Source organism: Chiloscyllium punctatum, chromosome 10, assembly GCF_047496795.1.
Source record: "Chiloscyllium punctatum isolate Juve2018m chromosome 10, sChiPun1.3, whole genome shotgun sequence".
Taxonomy (NCBI): domain Eukaryota; kingdom Metazoa; phylum Chordata; class Chondrichthyes; order Orectolobiformes; family Hemiscylliidae; genus Chiloscyllium; species Chiloscyllium punctatum.
The window spans coordinates 38,776,173-38,799,203 of NC_092748.1; the positions used below are offsets into that span (position 1 = coordinate 38,776,173).

Below are 23,031 nucleotides of genomic sequence, written 5' to 3' on the forward strand. Positions count from 1 at the left end.
TTAACCTTAATGTATTTGTAAAAACTCTTTGGATTCTCCTTAATTCTATTTGCCAAAGCTATTTCATTTCCCTTTTTTGTCCTCTTGGTTTCCCCCGTAAGTATACTCCTACTGCCTTTGTACTCTTCGATCTATCCTGTCTATACCTTACATGTGCTTCCTTCTTTTTCTTCACCAAACCCTCAATTTCTTTAGTCATCCAACATTCCTTATACCTACCAGCCTTTCCTTTCACCCTAACAGGAATATACTTTCTTTGGATTCTTGTTATCTCATTTCTGAAGGCTTCCCACTATCCAGCCGTCCCTTAACCTGCGAACATCTGCCCCCAATCAGCTTTTGAAAGTTCTTGCCTAAATTGGCCTTTCTCCAATTTAGAACTTCAACTTTTAGATCTGGTCTATCCTTTTCCATCACTATTTTAAATCTAATAGAATTTCTTGAACTGATGCAAATTTTTCATTTGTACAAATGCCAAACCAGAAATACATTTTTCTGTTCATTGTCTAAAACAATCTCATTTTTTGACAGTCTATTATTTTTGCATTTTTCAAACTATTCTGTAGGATTGTAAATTTAATGAATAGATTAAATATATTCCTAAAGCAGTTAAATTTCTTTGGGGCTACAATTGAACTTCAGCATAAAACTTTTAGCGTAAAAAAGTTGAGTTACGGAGTCCACTCAGACTATACATGTGTAGATCAGTTCACACCTTTATGCAACAGACAAATGTGGAGATTAATTTGTGCCACAACAAAACATAACCTCTAACAGCTGATTGTACATTAATTAAATAATGGAACAACATTCTAATCAAATTCACATTCACTGTGGTTTGATTATGCGAATATAAAAGAGTATGTTTACTATCTAGCCCATGAGGCTCAATTTCAAAGTACTAACTGGATAAAAATTATGATTTAAAAGTCACTGAGGAGCCTAATGAAAATAGTTGTTCCTGTGTCTTGCACAGTTGCTGTTGAGGTTTATTAATAGCTAGAGTTGGTTCAAAGGTACTTCAATGTTGAGATTATGAAAATTAAAACAACAGTAAATAATGAATACTAATATACACATATATAGCAGGATTTGAAGAAGTTGGATAAAAATGAAAGTGAGAATTGCAAAATGAATTCAAGTAAATGAAAAGTGAAATTTGTCTAATTATCTGTGCAAGAGTGGTCTCTGAGCACTGCAGGGCAATTTACTAACACTAGCAACCTGGTATTTTTAGATGGTAATGTGATCAAATGTAGAACCATCGAGCAAATGAGATGATATGTCAAAGAGTGATTTTAAAATGTTGTGTAGCCTTTTGAGATCTTATTGAGAGTTCCATCTTAAATTTGTTCCTTTTGACTTGAAAAAGCTATGCTATGTTGTTGGAGGTGACTGAAACAAAGTCTAATTTTGTATATACCTTGGGATGTTACTCTAATGAAAGTAAACACTAGGGACAAAAACTTCTAAATGCTTTGAAAATCATGAAAAAGATTAATGTAAAACTGGGAAGCATTGATTCTAACTATGAAAATCTGAAATATAAAAAAGGTCATTTTAATTAAAGGCTCGTAATTTTGTGGAATAACGTGGAAATGCAGTTGTTGAACAGGGAACTTAAGAGATTTCAAAAATGAAATCGGTAACCTGCTGGTATTTAGTGCTGAAGTCTAATTGTTACTGGATTCTTGGTGCAGGAAAATTAGATTGGAAGACAAGATGGACCATAGCTTTGCCTGCTATTGAAATATGGCTGAAGATGATGTAAAAAGACAATGTAATTATTTCTTTGTAGACTTATTTCCACCTTTTACAAGGCGAATGGTCTCAACAGAAACCTTGATTATCAGTAGAGAATAGTACATCTACTAAGGTGAGGCATAACATGCATATGGGAACTAAAATGAACTCTTGGTACAAATGAAAGAAGAATCATCTTAGAAAATGTATCTGTTATGAATCACTATGGAGCTAAATTCAGATCAAATTCAGATGTTAATGAATTAATTTTTCAGTTCTGCTGGAAAATGTTGGTGAGGAGCTAGATCCCATCCTGGAACCTTTGCTGCTTAAGCAAACATTCAAGCAGGGTGGCAGCATGTGCATTCGACTGGGAGATTCCACAATTGAATATGCCCCAGATTTCCGCTTTTACATCACAACGAAACTGAGAAATCCCCATTACCTGCCAGAAACATCTGTCAAGGTGTGAAATTTCATGAAAAATTGTATACTACTTAAGCTTTTGACAGTTTAATTCCTGGTCATTGTTAAGTTTCCAAACAGTTTTAACACTTAATGTAACTTTTTATTGAATATCACATGTAACAATTACAATTACACATTTTGGTATATGCATAAAATAATGTTATGGTCACCATCAAGGCCTATAACCTTTATAGAGAAATTTGAAATTTCAATTCCTCTGATTTTTGATCCAGAAAGAACTTTTACCTTCTGGATTCAATATTTTCTGTTGTTCTTAACATCAGATTTTTTCACAGTTTCTCCTAACCCTTACCTTATCACAGATTGTTGGCTTTCTAACTCAGTCTTTGAATAGTCATCACCTTGTGCTCCCGTGAGGAGGTTGAGCAATTCATCAACTTCACCAACACATTCCACCCTGACCTTAGATTTACCTGGATCATCTTTGACACCTCCCTCCCCTTCCTGAACCTCTCCATCTCCATTAATGATGACCGACTTGACACTGACATTTTTTACAAATGCACCGACTCCCACAGCTACCTGGATTACATCTCTTCCCACCCTACCTCTTGCAAAAATGCCATCCTGTATTCCCAATTCCTCTGCCTCCGCCGTATTTGCTCCCAGGAGGACCAGTTCCACCACAGAACACACCAGATGGCCTCCTTCTTTAGAGACCGCAATTTCCCTTCCCACGTGGTTAAAGATGCCCTCCAATGTATCTCGTCCACATCCTGCACCTCCGCCCTCAGACCCCACCCCTCCAACCGTAACAAGGACATGGTGCTCACCTTCCACCCTACCAACCTTTGCATAAACCAAATCATCCGCCAACATTTCCACCACCTCCAAAAAGACCCCATCACCATGGATATATTTCCCTCCCCACCCCTTTCCGCTTTCCGCAAAGACCGTTCCCTCCGTGACTACCTGGTCAGGTCCACGCCCCCCTACAACCCACCCTCCCATCCTGGCACCTTCCCCTATCACCGCAGGAACTGTAAAACCTGCGCCCACACCTCCTCCCTCACCTCCATCCAAGGCCCCAAAGGAGCCTTCCACATCCATCAAAGTTTTACCTGCACATCCACCAATATCATTTATTGTATCCGTTGCACCCGATGTGGTCTCCTCTACATTGGGGAGACTGGTCGCCTCCTAGCAGAGCGCTTTAGGGAATATCTCCGGGACACCTGCACCAATCAACCACACCGCCCTGTGCCCCAACATTTCAACTCCCCCTCCCACTCTGCCGAGGACATGCAGGTCCTGGGCCTCCTTCACTGCCGCTCCCTCACCACCAGACGCCTGGAGGAAGAACGCCTCATCTTCCGCCCCGGAACATTTCAACACCAGGGCATCAATGTGGACTTCAACAGTTTCCTCATTTCCCCTTCCCCCACCTCACTCAGTTCCGAACTTCCAGCTCAGCACTGTCCCTGATGACTTGTCCTACCTGCCTATCTTCTTTTCCACCTATCCACTCCACCCTCCTCCCTGACCTATCACCTTCATCCCCTCCCCCACTCACCTATTGTACTCTATGCTACTTTCTCCTCACCCCCACCCTCCTCTCGCTTATCTCTCCACCCTGCAGGCTCTCTGCCTTTATTCCTGATGAAGGGCTTTTTCCCGAAACGTCGATTTTACTGCTCCTCGGATGCTGCCTGAACTGCTGTGCTCTTCCAGCACCACTAATCCAGAATCTTTGAATAGTCATGTTCAGATTTTACTTTCTGATCTCTATTCAGTTTCACAGCTGTGGATTCTTTAATGTCAAAGTCGACAAAATACATTTCTATCAAACAAATATCCAAGCTGTACTTTCCACATTTAAACAGAAGGTAATGGTTTAACTTTGCTGTTCTAAGAAATTAATTAGAGTCATACAGCATGGAAACAGGCCCTTCAGCCCAACCCGTCCATGCTGACCAGGTTTCCTAAACTGAACTAGTCCCATTTGCCTGCATTTGGCCCCTATTTCTCTAAACCTTTCTTATCTATGTATCTGTCCAAATGTCTTTTAAAGGTTAGTCATGTTGATGATTAGTTAGAAAAGTCTTGGCAACCTTTTTAGTGAGTTTATAGTTTCAAAATAACAGCATTTGCTAGATTTGAATGATTTTAGTTCATTGCTCTGTATCTTTTTATTTGGTCATTTGCCTGGTATTTTCTGCCGTTGTATTCTCACCTAACACCTATGAATTTGCAACTACAGGCTAGTTTAAAGCATCCAATTTATATTGAACTTGAATTGTTATTGTTTATTCCACATTACAAGCTTGAGCTTTTAACTCCCTTGACACATCTTTTATCAAAAGAGCAGGATTTTTTTGCAACAAGATTAGAAGTAGTTTCTAATTCTTTAAGTCCATTGTCAATTCCAGCAGGCTTTTCACCCATCCCCAGAAATGGCAACATTTTTTGCTGAAAGATATTTCCTTCTATGGAATCAGTGTTATCAATAGGCAATACAGGCACCATCAGAATAACAAAGACTTATTGACTAAAGCACAGTTTAAATTCATTTGACAGAAGGTCACAAGAACAAAACTTCTACCAATACCTTGTATCAGTGCGCTTACTGTGAGTTCTCTGGAGAGACATTCATGCCTCTGGCATTGAGCTTTAAGCAGATCCTGTAACCCTAAGGATGGTATAGGCAGACCCCGATTTTTGAACATTTGACTTATGAATGCTCATACTTATGAACCACCCATGGTGTAATGTTAAATACGCAACATGTGAACATTTCCTGTACTTACGAATGGCTGCTTTGCATTGTGTTCTGAATTGTGTACAAATCAACTTGCAAACAGATTCCAGAACAGAATCTGTTTGCAACCCAGTGACTGCCTGTACTTTTTTAGTCTTTCCTCAGACAGCAATGTAATTATTCATCCTCAGATATAAAACCCTTATAATCTTTTATGCTCAGATTCAACACTTAAGGTAAATACATTAGATGGAATTGGTTGATTACCAATTCCTCCCTCTGGTACACATTTTCTGGAGAAACATGAACCATACTATCATGGGAGCTACTGCTTTTGGTCTTAACTTTCAGCACTCTGCCTTTAAGCATTCTATCTTACGGCAATAAAAAAACAAATTGGAGGGATCCAAGATGGCAGCAACTCAGCAATTTTGAGTCTATAGTGCTCCTCCCAAGACCTGGGCAAAGTGGGCCACCCGTCTCCACCACACTCACCAAATCATTTAAAATAGTTTTTACTTATGTAATTAGTGGCTCAGTACTAAATTTAAACAGTCTAGTCTCCTGTAAAAATGACTAGGGGGAAAGGAGCCCGCAGCTCTCAGCAGGCAGGAGCCCCTCCCCCACCCTCTCCAGCTGCAGCAGGGGTGTCCGCAGCCGCCCCGGGGGACTTACCTACGGTGGCAAGCTTCGCAGAAATAATCTCTAAACTCGATGTGAAGATCGACGCTTTCATTGAAGAGTTCCAAAGCTGATGGAATTCACTCTCGGCCGCGCTACAAAAGCATGGCCAAGACATCGAAGAAATTGAGCGCTGAGTCAGAGGGGCGGAGCTAAAGGCTGCGACCTCTGAGATCATAGCAGAATCAGCCGTGGATCGGGTCCGGACTCTCGAACAGCAAGTCGGGACCTTAGAGAATCACATTGATGACCTCGATTCTAGAGGTCATCGAAAAAATATTTGTTTGCTGGGCCTTCCTGAACGTGAAGAAGAAGGCCAGCTTACAAGGTTCCTTGAGCAGTGGCTTCCACAGCTTTTAAATCTGGAGGTTGGATCAGGCCAGGTAAGGGTGGAATGGGTCTACCGGGTTGCAGTGCATGGGCCCGGCTTGAACCAGCGCCCACCCCTCCCCCGCCTGGTCCTGTTCTGGCTGCAGAGCTATAAGGAGAGGCAGATGCTCTTGGAAGCTTCCAGAAATCTTGGGAAAGATCCCCAATCCATGATTTATATAGAATCCAAGATTATGTTATTTCAGGACTTTTCCCCAGCTTTGTTCCGAAAGAGGAAGGCGTTTGATGAAGCGAAGAAGCGTTTAAGGGACTTAAGCATTCAGTACTCCTTGCGCTACCCAGCTACACTACACTTCAGCCATGAAGAGTCCGTGTATAACCTCGGATCACCGGAGAAGGCCAAGGAGCTTTTGGACTCTCTTAGATAAATTATAAGAGTTAATTGATGTTGTTTTGCCCTCCCCCCACCCCGGTTTACCTCCTTTTTTTTCCTTTCATTACTTTACTGTTTAATATTGTCTCTGGGGGGTGGAAAGAGGGGTTTATTTATTTATTCTTTACTTTGTGATTTTCTTCCCTTTTTTATATATGTATATAGGCCAAGGGGTCTAGTTAATGTAAATGGGGGGAAGGTAGTTACCTTATCCTATTTTATCTTTGTCCTTAGGAGCGGGGTGATTTTCCCCTGTTATTTTGTATTACTATATTAATTATCATTTGCTGAGACTGTAATTTTATAGTCATATATGTTCATATATGGTATTAATATTAATCCAGGTGTTGGTGTGGGTGGGGGGGGTGGTGGGGGTAGGGTACTCATTATTAGTTCTAGCTCAGTAGTATACTTGAATTTTCTTTATCCTATCGTGGGGTGCCTGGATCAAGGGTGGGGCACTGGTTGGGAGAGGTTATAATGGGTTTTTGGAAAGGAGGTGATGCTCCCTGGGAATAAGGGGGAAGATCTCCATTTAAATATGTTTTTTTAATTTAGAAATAGTTTTTTATTATATTGATCTGAATGTATTAAAGAGCCTTTATTTTTGTGAATTTTATATGCTCTATGCTTGGGATGTTTTGGATAGGGTTTCTTCTCCCGGGGGGTCTCGGACTTGTCCGGTGATTATGGGTGATCGGTTGATTAAATGGTGCACCTGGAATGTCACGGGGAGTAATTCATCAATCAAAAGGAGGAAAATATCATCAAACCTCAAGAGAGAAAGGATCGATATAGCTCTCCTATAGGAGAATCATTTATTGGATAAAGAACACCTGAAATTACGAGAGGGAAGAGATTATTTTCCATTCTCTCTTTCTGTGCAAGGAAAAACATTTTGGTAAACTGGGTGGCTGAGGGCCCTCATGGACTTTCAAGTTGGCACAGAATAATTATAGAATATATTCCCCCGACTTCCTTACAAATATGGTGCACCAGGAAAAAAAACCGAATTACTCCATAAAATATGGCAGCCCTTCTTGAATTACACAAATACAGATATCTCGGTCATCCTAACAAGGGCCTTTCTTTAATTGAGAGGGTGAACCTGGCTGGTCCAGGGCCCCTTAGGAGAAAAATCCCGCACGAATACGGGTTTTGTTGTGATCTGATGTTAACACATTTCGAGCATGTATATCATTGCTCAATTTCTGTGTTATCCATTGGGTTTTTTTTCTCTTGAATAATGTAAGTGTTTTAATCATACACTCTGGTTAGTTGTAAGTTAGATGAGTAGTTAGTTGAGTTTTTTTTTCTCTTGGTATTTTTTCTTGTTTGATAGATTTTGGTTATTATTTATTTAAGATTTAACTGTATATCAATGTTTATACTTGGGGATTTTTTTAGTTTTCTTTTGTAAACGTGTAAAAACATGTTAAATTTTCAATAAAAATATCTATAAAAAAATTGGTTTCCTTGAATGAAACCAAGCTTCTGTATATCTTTTATACTACTTTGAAAATGATGTATCTTTTCATTATAATTATCCACCTCATTTTAACTTGTGTTTTGTTCATTATCACTCAACTTCTCTCTCTATATCCTTTTTGAAAGTTTACAAACAATGATTTGCTGACCTCATATGTTTGTAAGTTAAATAATAACAATCAACCAAAAATTATGCTCCCCTAATAATAGTAATGTTACTCTTTTACAGTGAGACTTTATTCTTAAAGAAGTACTGTTACTGTATTCCTCTATTCTCAACACCTTGTTTTCAAAGTCTGGATTCAACTTCATACATCTATACTATTCATCAAAGATCATTACTGTTTCTTTTGCAAATTCCACAAAGATTAGATTCCATCTCTCCTCAAGCCCCTAAATTTCTATTCTTCTGATGCTTCTGGCATTTAGCATAACATTCTTAACTGTGAAATAATCCATAGAGAGCTTGTCAGAAGAAATCAAATAGACCTCGAAAGCTTTTCCTACCAGAATACTTTGTATAGAATTGTCCAAATTTTTCTGATCACTGTAACTTCATCACAGGATTCTCAAATAAGATAAAATATATTTCAACTCCTTCCTAATAGATACAGCGAATATTAGATACTAAATCAAAACGAGGAATTAAATCTGACTCGACATCAAATTGACCCTGCTACTTCTCAACTTGTTTGAAAGCTTTCTCTGTCCAGCTCAAAATCCTTAATTTCTCTCTCTGGCTCTCTTTGCATTTCAAGGCTTTCTCTTTCTTTTACACTGAAACAACCTAGATTTGTCTATTTCTTCCCTTTGAAATTATATTTATGAAAATACAAATTAGAACAATGAGTAGGCCATTTAGCTACCTTGAACCTGTTCCACTCTTCAATATAGTCAGAGAGTCATAGAGATGTACAGCACGGAAACAGACCCTTTGGTCCAACTTGACCATACTGACTAAACTAATCTAGTCCCATCTGCCAGCACTTGACCTATATCCCTCTAAACCCTTTCTATTCATATACCCACACGGATGCCTATTAAGTGTTGTAATTGTAACCCCCTCCACCACTTCCTCTGGCAGTTCAATTCATACACGCACCGTCCTCTGCATGAAAAAGTTACCCCTTGGGTTCCTTTTAAACCTTTCCCCTCTCACCCTAAACCTAAGTTCTCTAGTTCTGGACTCCCCCACCCAGGGAAAATACTTTGTTTATCATGGCTGATCTGATTGTAACCTCAAATTTGTCTTCCCACCTACTCCTGAAAACATTTTATTCCCCTGCATAAACAAAATCTGTCTTCCTCCAGTTTAAAAGTATTCAATGGACTCACCTCCACTTTTTTCTGAGGCATCATTCCAAAATCTCTCCATTTTCTGAAAGGTTAAAGAAAGTCTCCTATGTCTGCCCTGAAAGGGCGACTCCTGATTTTCGAGTGTTCCTGGTTCTGACTCATGCACAAGAGGAAGCATTTCTTCCACAGCCACTTGTTAAGACCATTCAGGACATTTTTACACTTTAGTCGTCACCCTTTACTTTTCTAAACTCCAGTCAAAACAAACCCAATCCGTCCAATCTTTCTCTGATACAAACTGCTCAGTCTAAGTACCAAACTAATTTTGTAATTTTTTTTCTGTTTCATTTGCAATTTAATCCAAGCCAATTTAGTTTATAGTTCATCTGGATTACATTTTCTTCTTCAAGATTCTCAGTTGGTTCCCAAATTTATTACTATTTCCAATGTTTCTGCCACCACTTTTAAATTGATATCTGTTAACTATTGTAAGGCATGCAAAACAAATCATCATTTTTGAGTTTCAGCAAAATGCAAAAAAGTGTTTAATTTTTAACAAGGGTGGCAAAGTGGTAATGTCACTGGACTAATCATTCAGAATCCTGGGCTGAAATTCTGGGGACATAGGTTTAAATCCTCCATGGAATTAAAAGCTAATCTAAGGGCAACTATGTAACTGTTGCCATAAATACTCAACTAATTCACTAACATCCTTTAAGGAAGGAAATCGCCTGCCATCCTTACCTAGTCTGGATTAAAGAATGTGATTGACACTATAACGCCCTCTGAAATGGCACAGCAAGCTGCTGACTTCTAAACCTATGAATGACTGACATTAAATGCTAACCCAGCCAGTGACATCTACATTCCAAGAATGAATAAAAATATATAGCATTGATGAATGTGTTCCGTTTAGTTTATTTCAACTTAAGCAATTCCAGCATATGAAATTTGAAATTTGCAGGGTTTGAAATCCTATAAAGATTCCCCAGTTTTGTGGTGATCTTTGTAGAGACTGATAGGTTTTAAGATTTCAATTTTCAATTAATTGCTAAGATGTCATGTTTTAGAATATTAAGATTTCATATTTTAAAACTCTTGACAAAACACATGACGAACAGCAACTATTGACTAATTACATTTTGATTTGTAGGCAATTTACATATATAGTCACTTATCATTCATTGTTTGCTCCACAGAATTACAGTTCATAACTGGACTCAATATCTAATAGGTTGCTTTGTTTTTCCTTGTCTAAATGGCTAACTTCTAATCTCCAAACTGTGAGCTCTATGCTGCATATTTCTTCCCATGGCTTCAAGCTTAACAAATCTGCTCACAACCATTAACTCATAACAAATGCAGTCTTTAATCTTAAAGCATGCTCCTACTTGTATTCAGTGTGGTGCCCAGTAAGGTCAACATTTTCTATGGTTAAGGTGCAACCCTGATGTGTTCTGGCTCTTGCCCTTTAGTTCTCGGCTACAGACCACAGAAAACAAAACTGTAATTTTTGTCTGCCTCTGATATTTCAGGGTTTAAAGCAAAATCTGTAAACAGATCTAAAAATAACTACTTTTATTCTCTTTCCCTCTTGGCAATGGGAAATATGTTAGGCTTTTATCCAGGTAGAAATGTGAATTAGATACTCTCAGTCCCAACTTCCTTTCATCTTCGAAGTAAAGGAATAGCTTATACAGCAGTTGTTTACAACTTAATATCTGTAACATCTTTCTAAGATGTTGAGAGATCAAATTCTACTTAATGTAGACTTGGAAGCTGGAAGCTGAAAGTGAAAGTCACTAAAGACCCAAAGGATCACAGGTTGCTGTCATTAGAAAGCAACTACTTGTCATGAATTTAACCTGATTTGAGTGCTCCTCCTATCTTTAACAAGTAAACTATCCAAACTTACTGTCAGGCAGACCCCAACACAGATCATATTGCTTCTATCTTCTCTATATTAAAAGTTACAATCTCAAAATATGATAAACTAATAAACCAGAACAGATTATCCTAAAATATAATATCTTATAAACCTTTACAGGTAGATAGGATTAGTTTAGAGAATCATGGACAGCACAGACATGGTAATCTGAAGGGCTTATTCCTGTGCTGTACTCCCTATGTTCTAACATTTATACCTAAAATATAACTCTTATGTCAGCATGCATTTCTTGTGAACTTCCGTCTAATTCATATGTCCACAGTTCTAATAGCAATTACCTTCAATTATGGCTTTCCACCATCTCTTATTCTGTAGCACCTCAGTTCTATGACTGAGGACAACACTTGTATTGTTATGGCACTTTTATTATAATAAAGCATCCAAGACATTTCACTCACAAAGTTCAAAGTATGTAACTTAAGGAGATGTTAGGTCTGATGACTAGACACTTTATTAAAAAGGTGGGTTTTAAGGGACATCAAAAAGGAATTAAAAAAAAAAGATAGAGAGACAGAGCTATAGGATGGGAATGCCAAACCTGAAGACCTGGCAAGCAATGGTACAACAATTAAAATCAGAGTTGCTGAAGAAGCCACATACTTTGAAATTCATGTATCTAGGAGGTTTGTGGGATTGGATGAAATTAAAGAGATAAGAAAGAGTGACACATGGAGGAATTTGAAAACAAGTATTAGAACTTTGCAGTTGGGGCATTGCTTAAATCGTAGCTAATGTAAGTTCTTGAGAACATCGATATTGGACAAATGAGACATGGTGCAAGTTAAGCAGTGTTTTGGATGACCTCAAGATTATGAAGCATAAGTGAGGGAGAACAACCAAATCCATTAGAATGGTCTAGAGGTTAAAAAAGTGTTGTAGGTAATGGTTTCAGCAGTGGATGAGCTGAGACTGGTCTGAAGGCTGAGGATGTTACATTAGCCTAATTAATAGGGGAGATTGTATGGTTGTCTTGGGACCTAAAAAGGTCATAAGGATGCACTTCAGATAATTTGCAAGTTTAGTGTGTAATGAGAAAATACTCATAACAAATCAAAATATTGTATGAAAATTGAGTGAATATATGACCCCACCATTATAACATAATTATATCTATATCCCCTGATGCAAGTCTCATCTGTCCTCTAACCCCACTTCAGTGCACATGATCTTGAATAACAATGAACCTGATTCTCCATGAAATTACCATGAAATACCAACTAGTGCTGCTGAAAAAGTAGGTTGATCACAATTAGGATTATATTAGCAAACATGATGTGGGAATTGTTTAAAGTTCTGCTGATGAGAGTTCAGGACTGGCATGTTCCAGTAAAGGAAGAAGCACAAGGATGGGAAGGTAAGGGACCCTTGGATGACAAGGGAGATTATAAATTTAGTCAAAAGGAAGCATATGTAAGGTTTGGGAAGCTATAATAGAACAGGGCCCTCCTGGAATATAAAGAGCAGAAAATTAGGAGAACAAGAAGGAGGACTCAAATGACCTTGGCAAGTAGGGTTAAAGATAATCCTAAGGCATTCTATACACACACTAGAAACAAGAGGATAATTAGGTAGAAGGTATGCCCAATCAAGGATAAAGGAAGGAACTTGTGCCTGGAGGCAGAGGATGTGGATGAGATCTTAAATGATTCAGCATTCACCCAGGAGAATGATATGGAAGAGAGTGAGATTTGTGCGGAGCATGCTAATATGCTAGGGCATTTTGAGATTAAGTGGTGATGTTAGGTCTCTTGAAGAGCATTAAGGTGGATAAGTTCCCAGGGCCTGATGGTCATTGAGAGAGGCAAGAGAGGAGATTGCTGGGAACTTGATCAAGATCTTTTATCCTTGCTAGCCACTGGAGAGATCCTGGAGAACTGGCGAGTAGCTATTATTGCTCCTCTGTTCAGGAAGGAAAATAGGGATAATCCAGAAAAGTATAGACCAGTGAGGCTCATGTCAGTAGCTGGGAAGGTATTGGAGAGAATTCTTAGGGATAGGATTTATGTGCATTTGGAAAAACATGGCCTAGTTAGTGACAGTCAGTCTTGTGCAGGGCAGGTCATGTCTTGCTAACTTGATTGAATTTTTTGAGGAGGTTATGAAGGTGAGGTAGAGCAGTGATGTTTGCCTGGATTTTAGTAAGTTTTGACAAGGTCCCTCAAGGTAGGCTTCTCCAGAAGATTAAGATACATGGGATCCACAGTGACATGGATTCAGAAATGGCTTTCCCATTGAAGACAGAAGGTAGTGGTGGAAGAGTATTTTTCAGGCTGCAGGTTCATGACTAATGGTGATCTGCAGGGATCGTACTGGGACCTCTGCAATTTGTGATATATATAAATGACCTGGATGAAAATGTAGAAGAGTGGGTTAGTAAATTTGCCGATGATACAAAGATTGGTGGAATTGTGGACAGTGTAAAAGGTTGTCAAAAGTTACAGTGGGATATAGATCAGTTGCAGATATGGGCAGAGAAATTGCAGATGGAGTTTAATCCGAGTAAGTGTGAGGTGTTGCATTTGGGAGATCAAATGTTAAGGAAAAGAATATGGGTAATGGCAGGACCCTGAACAGCATTGATGTACAGAGGAATCTTAGAATTCAAGTCCATAACTCCCTGAAGGTGGCGACGTAGGTAGATAGGGCTCATGAAGAGCCCTGAAGAAGGGTTCATGCCCGAAACGTCGATTCTCCTGCTCCTTAGATGCTGCCTGACCTGCTGCGCTTTTCCAGCAACACATTTTCAGCTCTGATCTCCAGCATCTGCAGTCCTCACTTTCTCCACGTAGGCAGATAGAATGGTAAAGAAGGGCAATGGCATGCTTGCCTTTACTGGTCGGGGAATTGAGTACAATAGCCAGGATCTCGTGTTCCAGCTTTGTAAGACTATAGTTAGGCCAAACTTTAAGTATTGCATTCAATTCTCGTCACAACATTTTAGAAAGGATGTGGAGGCTTCGGAAAGAATGCAGAAGAGGTTTACCAGGATGGTGTCTGCATTGAGCTATAAGGAGAGGCTAGAAAAACCCGAGTTGTTTTCTCTGGAGCAGCAAAGGCTGAGGGGAGACTTGATAGATGTCTATAAAATTATGAAATGCTGAGTTGGGGTTGATTGTCAGAATCTTTTTCCCAGAATTGAAATGCCTAATACACGGGGGCTTGCATTTAAGATGAAAGGGAAGAAAGTTCAACGGAGATGTGAGGGGCAAGTTCTTTACACAGAGAGTAGTAGGAGTCTGGAATATACTGCTAGGGTGGTGGAGAAGGTAGGTGCAATAGTGGCATTTAAGAGACTTTTAGATAAGCACATGAATATACAAGGAATGGAGGGATATGGACCAAAGATAGACAGAAAAGACCAAAGATAGACAGAAAGGATTAGTTTAATTTGGCATTATGTTTGGCATAACACCGTGGGACGAAGAGCCCATTCCTGTGCTGTACAGTTCTATGTTCGATGACTTTTGACACTCTGTAATTAGTCACCAGAAAAAAAATGCTCAAAAGATCATTTGGTTTGCTTTATGAATCTCCGTGATAAACAATCCTGATCCAAAGGAGAAGAAGATGAAGTAAATAAACCTCCATATACATTGCTGTGATATTGTCTATATTTTATCATAGGAGAAAGTGAGGACTGCAGATACTGGAGATCAGAGCTGAAAAATGTGTTGCTGGAAAAGCGCAGCAGGTCAGGCAGCATCCAAGGAACAGGAGAATCGACGTTTTGGGCATAAGAGAAGGGCTTATGCCCGAAACGTCGATACTCCTACTCCTTGGATGCTGCCTGACCTGCTGCGCTTTTCCAGCAACACATTTTCAGCTCTGTATTTTATAATAGTCAACCTGCACAAATTCCCCTGCCCCTCCCAAAAAAGAAAGGACATAATTATTTTGTAATTACAAATTACTGAAGTGTACTTAACACATAAGGAAAGGACATTTCATATTAAAATAATAAATTTTTGTTTACCTAAATTAGTGGATGGATGCATTGAGTTGTACACATTTTCTTTAATAATATACTTACTAACTCTAGCCTGAATCTACATGAAGTCTAGTTAGCCAGTATTAACTGTTGGAGGAGCTGTACAAGTGAAGTGATTCATTTCAAAGAGTCTGATTCATTTCAAAGTATAATCACTGTATATTTGATAACAAGAAAATAATTCAAAGTATTATATGTGTGTCCTAATTATTAACAATTGCTGATAATATTAACATTTTTGAATTTATCCCTTGATCTACAGGTGACCCTGTTAAACTTCATGATTACCACAGAGGGAATGCAAGACCAGCTTCTTGGTATTGTAGTGGCCAGAGAAAGGCCGGACTTGGAGGATGAGAAGCAGGCTTTAATTTTGCAAAGTGCAGAAAACAAAAGGTAAACGAGAAGTTTCTATAGAAAGCTATACAGTTTCTTTTTTCTCTCTGTTTTTCACTTGGTGTGATTAAAGCAATGATGTTGAATTAAGTGCAGATTTTGTGAATATAATTTGCAGGAAGGTTTTTATTTTAAAGAACATCTACATAAGCACTGCCATTAAAACCGGTTAAACTGGAAATGTTCGAACATAGATTCAAGCACTCGTATGGTGCTATTTTGATAATATAAGGAGTTAGTTATCATAACAATTGGAACAGTGCAGACATAGGGAAGCATGTTCTTTTTAACAGGCAGTATTAAATTCACCAATACCACCTCTTTCCAATTCCATAGAGCACTAAAGAGGTTCAGTGACCCTCATCATTACAACCAAGGTAAATTGATGCATTTACCTTTTCACACTGCACACAGATAAATAAGCTTTCATCAAGTTTTCCCCTGATGTGTTTGAACACCATCTAGAACATGAGAACAACATATAAGAAGTACAACAATACTATTTGCATCTCCTTCTTGGTGTTACATTTCCTTTCACTTGTAGATAAAAGTAAAGTTGCCATGGTCCTACTGGACTATTGGGCTGCTCTCCCTTTAGAGACAACTGGTAATGATTTAACTCGGGAGTGGAGTCACTACATCTCAGGCAAGGGGAGAGGTTGAGAAGGAAAATCCTCATTGTAACCTCAGCCGGTGCAGAAATTGAACCCACAGTGGTGGAATCACTACATCACAAACCAACTGTCTTCCAATTGAGCTAAACAACTCCATCTTTGACCGATAACCTAAGATGAAAAGAAGCTCAAGTCTCTAATGATCTCTGTCTCAAATCTCACCCTGTTGAAAACAAGCCAAACTGCTGTGCTTGACAGTTAACTGCTAAACTTTGTTTAGATTTTAAACCAGACAGGTTGACTGATTGTTCAGGGCATTGCTTTGAGAAATAAGCTGACAAATGGCTGTCACCTATTTTGTTGAGTTGAAATAGGTGCCGTATGTGCGTATTTTCTTTATCTGCAAAGAATAGGACCCTGTGTACGATAAAGAAATATACAACTGTGTGTACTTGAGCTTCTTTTCATCTTAGGTTATAATCCAAAAATGGACTTAGTTAGTTCAATTGAAAGACAGTCAGCTTGTTGATGTAGTGATTCCAACAGTGTGGCTTCAATTCCCGCACTGGCTGAGGTTACAATGAAGATTCTCTTTCCCAACTTCTCCCCTTGCCTGAGGCATAGTGACCCCCCAAATTAAATCACCACCACTTGTCTCTAAAGGGAGAACAGTCCAACTGTTCAGTAGGACTATGGCAACTTTACTTTATCTATAAGTGATAGGACATGTAACATCAAGAACGGGATTAATTAGATTACCTACAGTACGGAAACAGGCCCTTTGGCCCAACAAGTCCACACCGACCCTCCGAAGAGTAACCCACCCAGACCCATTCCCCTCCCCTATATTTACCCCTGACTATGGGCAATTTAATATTGCCAATTCACCTAACCTACACATCTTTGGATTGTGGGTGGAAACCAGAGCACCCGGAAGAAACCCACACAAACACGGTGAGAATGTGCAAACTCCACACAGACCACCCGAGGTGGGAATCGAATCCAGGTTCCTGGCGCTGTGAGGCAGCAGTGCCAACCACTGAGCCACGAGAATGAATGTACTGCAGTTATTTCAATCAACAAAATAGTTTGCAGCCATTTGTCAGTATATTTCTCAAAGCAATGCCCTGACCTATCAGAGTGTGTGTATATATTCAGTATACACAACTGTGTTATACTTTGAGCCTCACTGACAATCCTAAAATTGTTGTCAGTGTTATTCTTTTCTCATTCAGGATTAACCAGCAATCATTTTTCCAATTGCAGAAAATGTTGGACACTGTTGTGAGTTTTATTATGTTCAAAGTGTGATGCTTTTGCTTGCATTGGAAATAACATGCTAAGGACCCTCTTTTTTTCAGGCATCAGGAAAAAGGAATGTATGTGCATATGTGCCTGTTTCAACTCAAAAAAATGAAATATAAAATAAAAGCAACCATAAGACATAGGAACAGAAACTAGGCCACTCAGGCCATTGAGTCTGCTCCACCATTCAATCATGGCTGATAAGTTTCCCAACCTCATTCTCCCGCTTTCTTCTCATAATCTTTAATCCCATTGACAATCAAGAACCTATCTATCTCTGTCTTAAATATATTCAATGACCTGGCCTTCACAGCCTTCTGTGACAGTGAATTCCTTAGATTCACCACTCTCTGACTGAAGAATCTCCTTATCTCCATTCTAAAAGGGCTTACCTTTACTCTAAGGCTGTGCCCTTGGGTCCTAGTCTCTCTTACCAATGGAAACATCTTCCCAATATCCATTCTGTCCAGGCCACTCAGTATTCTGTAAGTTTTTACTAGATCTCCCCTCATCCTTCTAAACTCCATTGAGTATAGATCCAGAGTCCTCAAAAGTTCCTAATATGCTAAGCTTTTCATTCCTGGGATCATTCTCATGAACTTCCTCTGAACAAGCTCCAGGGCCAATACATCCTTACTGAGGCATGGGGCCCAAAACTGCACACAGTACTCCAAATGTAGTCTGGCCTGAGCCTTGCAGAGCCTCAGAAGTACAACCTTGTTTTTGTATTCAAGTCCTTTCAAAAAAGTGCCATCATTGCATTTGCCTTCCTAACTACTGACTCAAACTGCAAGTTTACCTTGAGAGAACCCTGGACTAGAATTCCGAAGTCTCTTTGCACTTCAGACTTCTGAATTTTCTCCCCATTTCGAGAATAGTCCATGCCTCTATTCTTTCTACCAAAGTGCATATCTCACACTTTCCCACACTGTACTCAATCTACCACTTCTTTGCCCCTTCTCCTAACCTGTCCAAGTTCTTCTGCACCCTCACTATCTCCTCAATACTACCTGTCCCTGTACCTATCTTTGTCTCAACTGCAAATTTAGCCAGAATACTCTCAATTCTTTCATCTCAATCATTAATGTATAAAGTGAAAAGTTGTGGCCCCAACACTGAGCCTTGTGGAACACCACAGACTAGCTGCCATCTTGACAAAGACCCTTTTATCCCTACTCTCTGCTTTCTGCCAGACAGCCAAGCTTCTATCCATGCTAGCACCTTATCTCTAACGCCATGGGCCCTTATCTTACTCAGCAGCCTCCTGTGCAGCACCTTATTAAAGGCCTTCTGGAAGTCCAGATAGATAACATCCCCCCACCCCCCCACCCCCCAGTTGGCTCTCCTTGTCTAACATGCTCATTACTTCCTCAAACAATTCTAGCAGATTTGTCAGCTATGACCTCCCCTTGATGAAACCCTGCTGACTTTGCCCTATTTTACCATATACTTTGAAGTATCATAAATCTCATCCTTCACAATGGATTCCAGGATCTTACCCATGACTGAGATTAGACTATTCAGTCTTTAATTTTCCATTTTTGCCTTAAACAGAGATGTCACGTTTGCAATTTTCCAATCTTCTTGAACCTACCCTGACTCTCGTGATTCCTGAAAGATCACCAATAATGCCTCCACTATCTCTTCAGCTATCATCCTAAGAACTCTGGGGTATAATCCATCTGCTGCAGGTGATTCATCTGTCTTCAGGCCATTCAGTTTCCCCAGCACCTTCTCCTTGTTGATGGCCATCATACTCAGCTTTGCCCTCTCACTGTCTTGAATTTTTTGGGGAATTACTTGTGTCTTCCACCATGAAAACTGACATGAAGTAATTATTCAGTTCCTCAGCCATTTCATTGTTCACCACTACAATCTCTCCAGCGTCATTTTCCAGCATTCTAAAGTCCACTTTTGCCCTTTATATATCTAACAAAACTCTTATATTACTGGCTAGCTTACCCTTATATTTAATTTTCTCCCTTCTCCCCATAATTCTCTTAGTTTTAAAATAGTTATGGAAAAGGATAGACTGGTCTAAAAGTTGAAGTTCTAAATTGGAGGAAGGTCAATTTTGATGGTATTAGGCAAGAACTTTTAAAAGATGACTTGGGGGGCAGATGTTTGCAGGTTAAGAGATGGCTGGAAAATGGGAAGCCTTCAAAAATGAGATAGAGTCCAGAGACAGTACGTTCCTGTCAGTGGGAAAGGCAAGACAGACGGGTGTAGGGAATGCTGGATGACTAGAGAAATTGAGCTTTTGGTCAAGATAAGAAGAAAGCATATGTCAGATAACTAGGGAGAGAATAAGGTCCCTCAAAGATCCTGTGTGGGATCATAGGAGGTGGGGGAGATACTAAAGAAGTATTTTGCATTGGTGTTTACTGTGGAGAAGGACATGGAAGATATAGAATGTGGGGAAATAGATGTAATATGGACATTTTACAAGAAGTGTTGGATGTCTTAGAGCACATAAAGGTGGATAAATCCCCAGGGCCTGATCAGGTGTACCATAGCTTTCTGTGGAAAGTGATTGCTGGACCTCTTGATGAGGTATTTGTATCATCAATAGACACAGGTGAGGTGCCAGAAGACTGGAGGTTGGTTAACGTGGTGCCACTATTTAAGAAAGGTGGTAAGGAAAAGCCAGGGAACTATGGAGTGGTGAGCGTGACATCATTGGTGGACAAATTGTTGGAGGGAATCCCAAGGGATGGGGTTTATATGTATTTGCAAAGGCAAGGACTGATTAGAGATGGTCAACAGGGCTTTGTGCATGGGAAATAATGTCTCACTAATTTGATTGAGCTTTTTTGAAGAAGTAACAAAGAGAATCGATGAGGGCAGAGAGGTGGAGGTGATCTCTTTGGACTTCAATAAGGTGTTTGACAAAGTTCCTCACAGTCAACTGGTTAGCAAGAATCGATCACATGAATTAAGGGAGAATTAACCATTTGAATACTGATCTGGCTCAAAGGTAGAAGGTAGTGGTGGAGGATTGCTTTTCAGACTGAAGGCTTTTGACCAGTGGTGTGCCACAAGGACTGGGTAATGGGTCCACTGTTTTTCATCATTTATATAAATGATTCAGATGTGAACATAGGAGGTATAGTTAGATTAGATTACTTACAGTGTGGATACAGGCCCTTCGGCCCAACAAGTCCACACTGACCCTCCGAACAGCAACCCACCAAGACCCATTCCCCTACATTTACCCCTTCACCTAACACTATGGGCAATTTAGCATGGCCAATTCACCTAACCTGCACATTTTTGGACTGTGGGAGGAAACTGGAGCACCCGGAGAAGATCCACGCAGACACGGGGAGAATGTGCACAGACAGTTGCCTGAGGCGGGAATTGAACCCGGGTCTCTGGCGCTGTGAGGTAGCAGTGCTAACCCCTGTGCCACCGTGCCACCCATAGTAAATTTTCAGCTGACACCAAGATTAGAGGTGTAGTGGACAGCAAAGAAGGTTACCTCAGATTACAATGGGATCTTGATCAGATGGGCCAATGGGCTGAAGAGTGACAGATGGAGTTTAATTTAGATAAATGTGAGGTGCTGCATTTTGGAAAGGCAAATCAGGGCAGGACTTATACACTTAATGGTAAGGTCCTGGGGAATGTTGCTGAACAAAGAAAACTTGGAGTGCAGGTTCACAGCTCCTTGAAAGTCGAGTCGAAGGTAGATAGGATAGTGAAGAAGGTGTTTGATATGAATTCCTTTATTGGTCAGAGCATTGACTATGAGATTTGGGAGTTCATGTTGTGGCTGTACAGGATATTGATTACACCACTTTTGGAGTATTGTGTGCACTTCTGGTCTCCCTCCTAGAGGAAGGATGTTGTGAAACTTGAAACGGTTCAGAAAAGATTTAGAAGGGTTGTGCCACATTTGGAAGATTTGAGCTATAGGGAGAGGCTGAAAAGGCTGGGGCTGTATTCCCTGGAGCGTCGGAGCTGAGGGGTTACCTTACAGAAGGGTGTAAGATAAAATCCTTCATAAACCCTTCATAAAATCATGAAGGGCTTGGATTGGATCAGTAGGTAAGGGCTTTTTCCTAGTTTGGAGGAAATCCAGAACTAGAGGGCATAGGTTTAGGGTGAGTGGGAAAAGATTTAAAAGGGACCTAAATGCAACTTTTTCACGAAAAGGGTGGTGCGTGTATGGAATGAGCTGCCGGGGAAGTGATGGATGCTGGTACAATAACAACATTTAAAAGGCGTCTGAATGGATATGTGAATAGGACAGGTTTAGTGGGATATGGGCCAAATGCTGTCAAATGAGATTAATTTTGGATACCTGGTCAGCATGGACTGGTTGGATTGAAGGGTCTGTTTCCGTGCTGTACAGCTCTATGACTCTCTGGCATTAAGTGACAGTTATTCAGAAGTTCATTTTCTCAGGGCTTGCCCTGATGAATCTGTATCAATTTGCCTGTGGTTAAAATGTAAACAAAGTCTGACAGTTAACTTTCAACTATCATGAACTGCTATATTCTCCATAGCAACATATTTATAAATCAGTCTACTTGCAAATCAATCAGCACTCTGCCTTTATTAAGTATTAAGATTGATTTTCACCTTTTATTGGCTTTATTGTGAATTATCCTGATGTGCAAGGTGAAAAACATTGACAAAATTTCCTTTTTCAGCAATATTCAAGTTCTAGACATCAAAATAACTATTAAATGCATCTTTACTAATTCAAAGCTGTTTCATTCTTTAGGCTGCTGAAAGAAATTGAAGATAAGATTCTAGAAATTCTTTCATCCTCAGAAGGAAACATCTTAGAAGATGAGACTGCCATAAAAGTTTTATCTTCGTCAAAGGTTCTTGCCAATGAAATAACTCAAAAGCAAGCTGTAGCTGAGGAAACAGAGAAGAAAATTGACACCACTCGAATGGGCTATCGACCTATCGCTATACATTCTTCCATCTTATTTTTCTCAATTGCTGATCTTGGTAACATAGAACCTATGTACCAGTATTCCTTGAATTGGTTTATCAACCTTTTTGTCATGTCTATAGAAAATTCAGAAAAGTCTGATGACCTCTCGGAAAGGTATGATAAACTTTATTTAATTTTCAATAATTGAGCAAAATATTTGGATAATTTTCATCCTTTTCAGCAACAGAAAATGTTTAGTATCTGATAAGATAATTTGTGGGAGGAAACCCATGCAGACTTGGGGAGAATGTGCGAACTCCACACAGACAGTCGCCTGAGGCTGGAATTGAATCTGAATCCCTGGTGCTGTGAGGCAGCAGTGCTAACAACTGAGCCACCATGCTGCTCCCAATTTTATATGCCATGCCCAGTACTGTTCCTTTACATTTTTTGGAAATTTGTTATTTTAGACCCACCGCAATGCTGAGATGACTATTCCCAACTGCTGAGATATTGAAGCAGTTTGTGCCCACAAGCAGCAAGACCCGAACAACATTTCGACTTGAGCTGATAAATGCAGTGTATTGATCATCTCCTACAAGAAAGACTTATACCATCTTCCCTTGAAATGCAAAGGCATTAATACCTCATTGTCAAACATCACACAACACTACATTATAGTCCAACAGGTTTATTTGGAAGCACTAGCTTTTGAAGCTCTGCTTCTT

At 39.7% G+C, this 23,031-nt stretch overlaps 1 protein-coding gene and 1 long non-coding RNA gene across 2 annotated transcripts in view; one reads left to right on the top strand and one right to left on the bottom strand.

The window, feature by feature from the left end:
- Positions 1-23,031, top strand: part of dnah7 (dynein, axonemal, heavy chain 7) — a 398,230-nt gene that overhangs the window by 259,423 nt on the left and 115,776 nt on the right. The window contains exons 48-50 of the mRNA XM_072578963.1: positions 2,019-2,209; positions 15,357-15,490; positions 22,142-22,477. Coding sequence (XP_072435064.1) covers positions 2,019-2,209; positions 15,357-15,490; positions 22,142-22,477 — 661 coding nt within the window. The remainder of the gene's footprint in view (positions 1-2,018; positions 2,210-15,356; positions 15,491-22,141; positions 22,478-23,031) is intronic.
- Positions 1-23,031, bottom strand: part of LOC140482059 (uncharacterized) — a 126,357-nt gene that overhangs the window by 98,968 nt on the left and 4,358 nt on the right. The window lies entirely within an intron of this gene.